Source organism: Formica exsecta, unplaced genomic scaffold, assembly GCF_003651465.1.
Source record: "Formica exsecta isolate Colony F162 unplaced genomic scaffold, ASM365146v1 scaffold122, whole genome shotgun sequence".
In the NCBI taxonomy this organism is placed as follows: domain Eukaryota; kingdom Metazoa; phylum Arthropoda; class Insecta; order Hymenoptera; family Formicidae; genus Formica; species Formica exsecta.
Window position 1 is genome coordinate 789,271 of NW_021848556.1, and position 2,310 is coordinate 791,580.

At 35.5% G+C, this 2,310-nt stretch overlaps 1 protein-coding gene across 1 annotated transcript in view; it reads left to right on the plus strand.

Moving 5' to 3' along the window:
* LOC115244618 (quinone oxidoreductase-like protein 2 homolog) overlaps window positions 1-1,686 on the plus strand; it is a 5,581-nt gene extending 3,895 nt beyond the window's left edge. The window contains exons 2-4 of the mRNA XM_029822420.1: window positions 791-972; window positions 1,249-1,389; window positions 1,506-1,686. Of these exons, the coding sequence (XP_029678280.1) occupies window positions 791-972; window positions 1,249-1,389; window positions 1,506-1,686 (504 nt within the window). The remainder of the gene's footprint in view (window positions 1-790; window positions 973-1,248; window positions 1,390-1,505) is intronic.
* The last annotated feature ends 624 nt before the right edge of the window (window positions 1,687-2,310 follow it).

Below are 2,310 nucleotides of genomic sequence, written 5' to 3' on the forward strand. Positions count from 1 at the left end.
GGCAGGAAATTAAAAATGTAATTATTTTCTATCAGTTCAATTTCTGATGCAATCCCAACATAGGAAATTCAGATATTGAATTGTTTAGAAAATATTAAACGGCTCAAACCCGGAAGCCAAACCTAATATATTCATGTACAGCATGAAAGCCTCAAATATCAAAGAACGTGAATTATTTTCAGTATTAGATTTTCGATATTGGCAGTGAATAACAGAACGCAATTTTATAAAGAAAATAATTTATGAACTTCTATATTATATTTAAAATATTCTATTTTATATTCTATTAATATATATATCTTATATAAATTATATTCAATATGTTATCTTTAAAATATCATATAAAGTACCTTGATAACATATTCTGGACTAATTTTGAATGCATTGTGGACGTTTTAGGAATTACGATGTCTTACGGACATCTTATGGACATCCGTAGGACTTTGAAATGGGATATCCTGAGGATATTTCTAGGTATAGCATGAGGTGCTTATTTGCTATTCCTCAGGACATCCTGAGTATATCCCGGGATAAAATTAGGATATCCACAGGATATCCGTAATGTCCGTCCTGGATGTCCTTCGGATTTCCCGAGGATGTCATAGTGCTGTCTGGGTCTTAATCGATGTAATAAAAAAGAAAGTTTTTTTAAATTAATATATCGGAATTTTACGAATACCGTATTAAAAATTCTGATGTATTCTGAAAATTTTAAATCCTTGTTTCACGAATAATTACCTAAGAACATCTGACATCATATCTGAGGACCAGTCTTTGTCTTTCATCTTAGCCGATAGCTCTATGCAACGACGTAAGGCGAGCCAAGCTGTGCGCCGATCTCGGCGCAGAGGTCGTGTGCGATAGAAATGAACTGTGCTTGCCGTACAAATTAAGAAAACTCACCGGAAAAAAAGAAGTACGGGTGATGATCGAGACCGAGGGCGGACCGTACTTCCGGAGCGTCGTCAAATGGTGTGTAATCGCGTTGTTACGTTATGACACCACTGCATGTTCCTTTTTTGTCCCCTGGTTTTATCGATGACCTGGTAAAAATAGTATTGCAAGATTATAAAAATTGAAGGCTTTTATCATCGAGTTTCGTTAAAAATAGCAAAAAAAATGTATATATATATATTTACCAATTACGAATGAATTGCAACTTTCTCTAATAGTTGCTGCTGCGAAAAAATCCATTGCATTCGATATTGCGTTATATATTATATAATTTCATTTCTTTTTTCTTCACAGCTTGAAGCACGATGGTTTAATCGCTCTTCTCGGGAATGCTCGAAATAAACGGTATCCCGATTTCTACGTCATGTCGCCGAATTACACAGTATTCGCGGTCGCCGCGGAACATTACAAACTCGCTGACACACTGGTATACAGGTTAGCATTTAGATTTTCAAGATTCTCACAGATGGCAAAGATAAAAAATTTGCGCGCGCGTAATTGAAATATAACATATAACCGATAATCGGAAAGTGACGTTTCTCTCCCGACAGGGAGACTATGCAACATTTGTTGGACTATCACTCGGAATGCACGATTCGTCCTCGTATCTCGGCGATCTTCGGACTGCATCATATCAATGATGCGTTTGATTATTACACGACAGTGCCGAGCGGAAATGTGTTGATAGATATGAAGGATCATGATCGGTTAACTATGTGCGATGAGTTTTAGACGTTTTAATAACTCCACCGTTTTGAATTTCACACTGTTATACCTCGGTTGCGATATTTCCCGCGAGAGTGCGGTAGCGCCCAGAGCGTTTGCGGGTCACGTGATTCTCGCGGGTCACGTGACTCCCGCAAGATCCGCGTGCAAGAACCGGCCTTTTTAAAAGTACATTATTGATAATATTTTTTAATCGCGAGTATGCCGATTTTATATTTACCTTAATAAGCAGTGTAAAAGTTGTTTGCATTCTCTTATTTCGTATATATGTGTATGTGTGTTACGGAGGGCTATCATCGATGTTAATTATCGCAATCTTACCAATTTTCGATTATATCAAATTCTCCAATTTTCGCTCCAGATAAAGTAGATTTCCTCAAAACTAATCTATCTAAATATATATTTGATATAAGATATGAAATATAATTATAAGAAAAAATCAATTGGCAATATTGCTTTTCAAGAATGACATAAAATGCATAATTTTATATATGTTTATCTCGAATAGATATATAATATTATTTGTGGAAACAAAGTGCAAGGAACTTGACATATATTTCGCTTCAATATCTGAACATCGTGAACATATTTTTTATTTGAACGTTTGCGTCAATCTTTATATTGGATCCT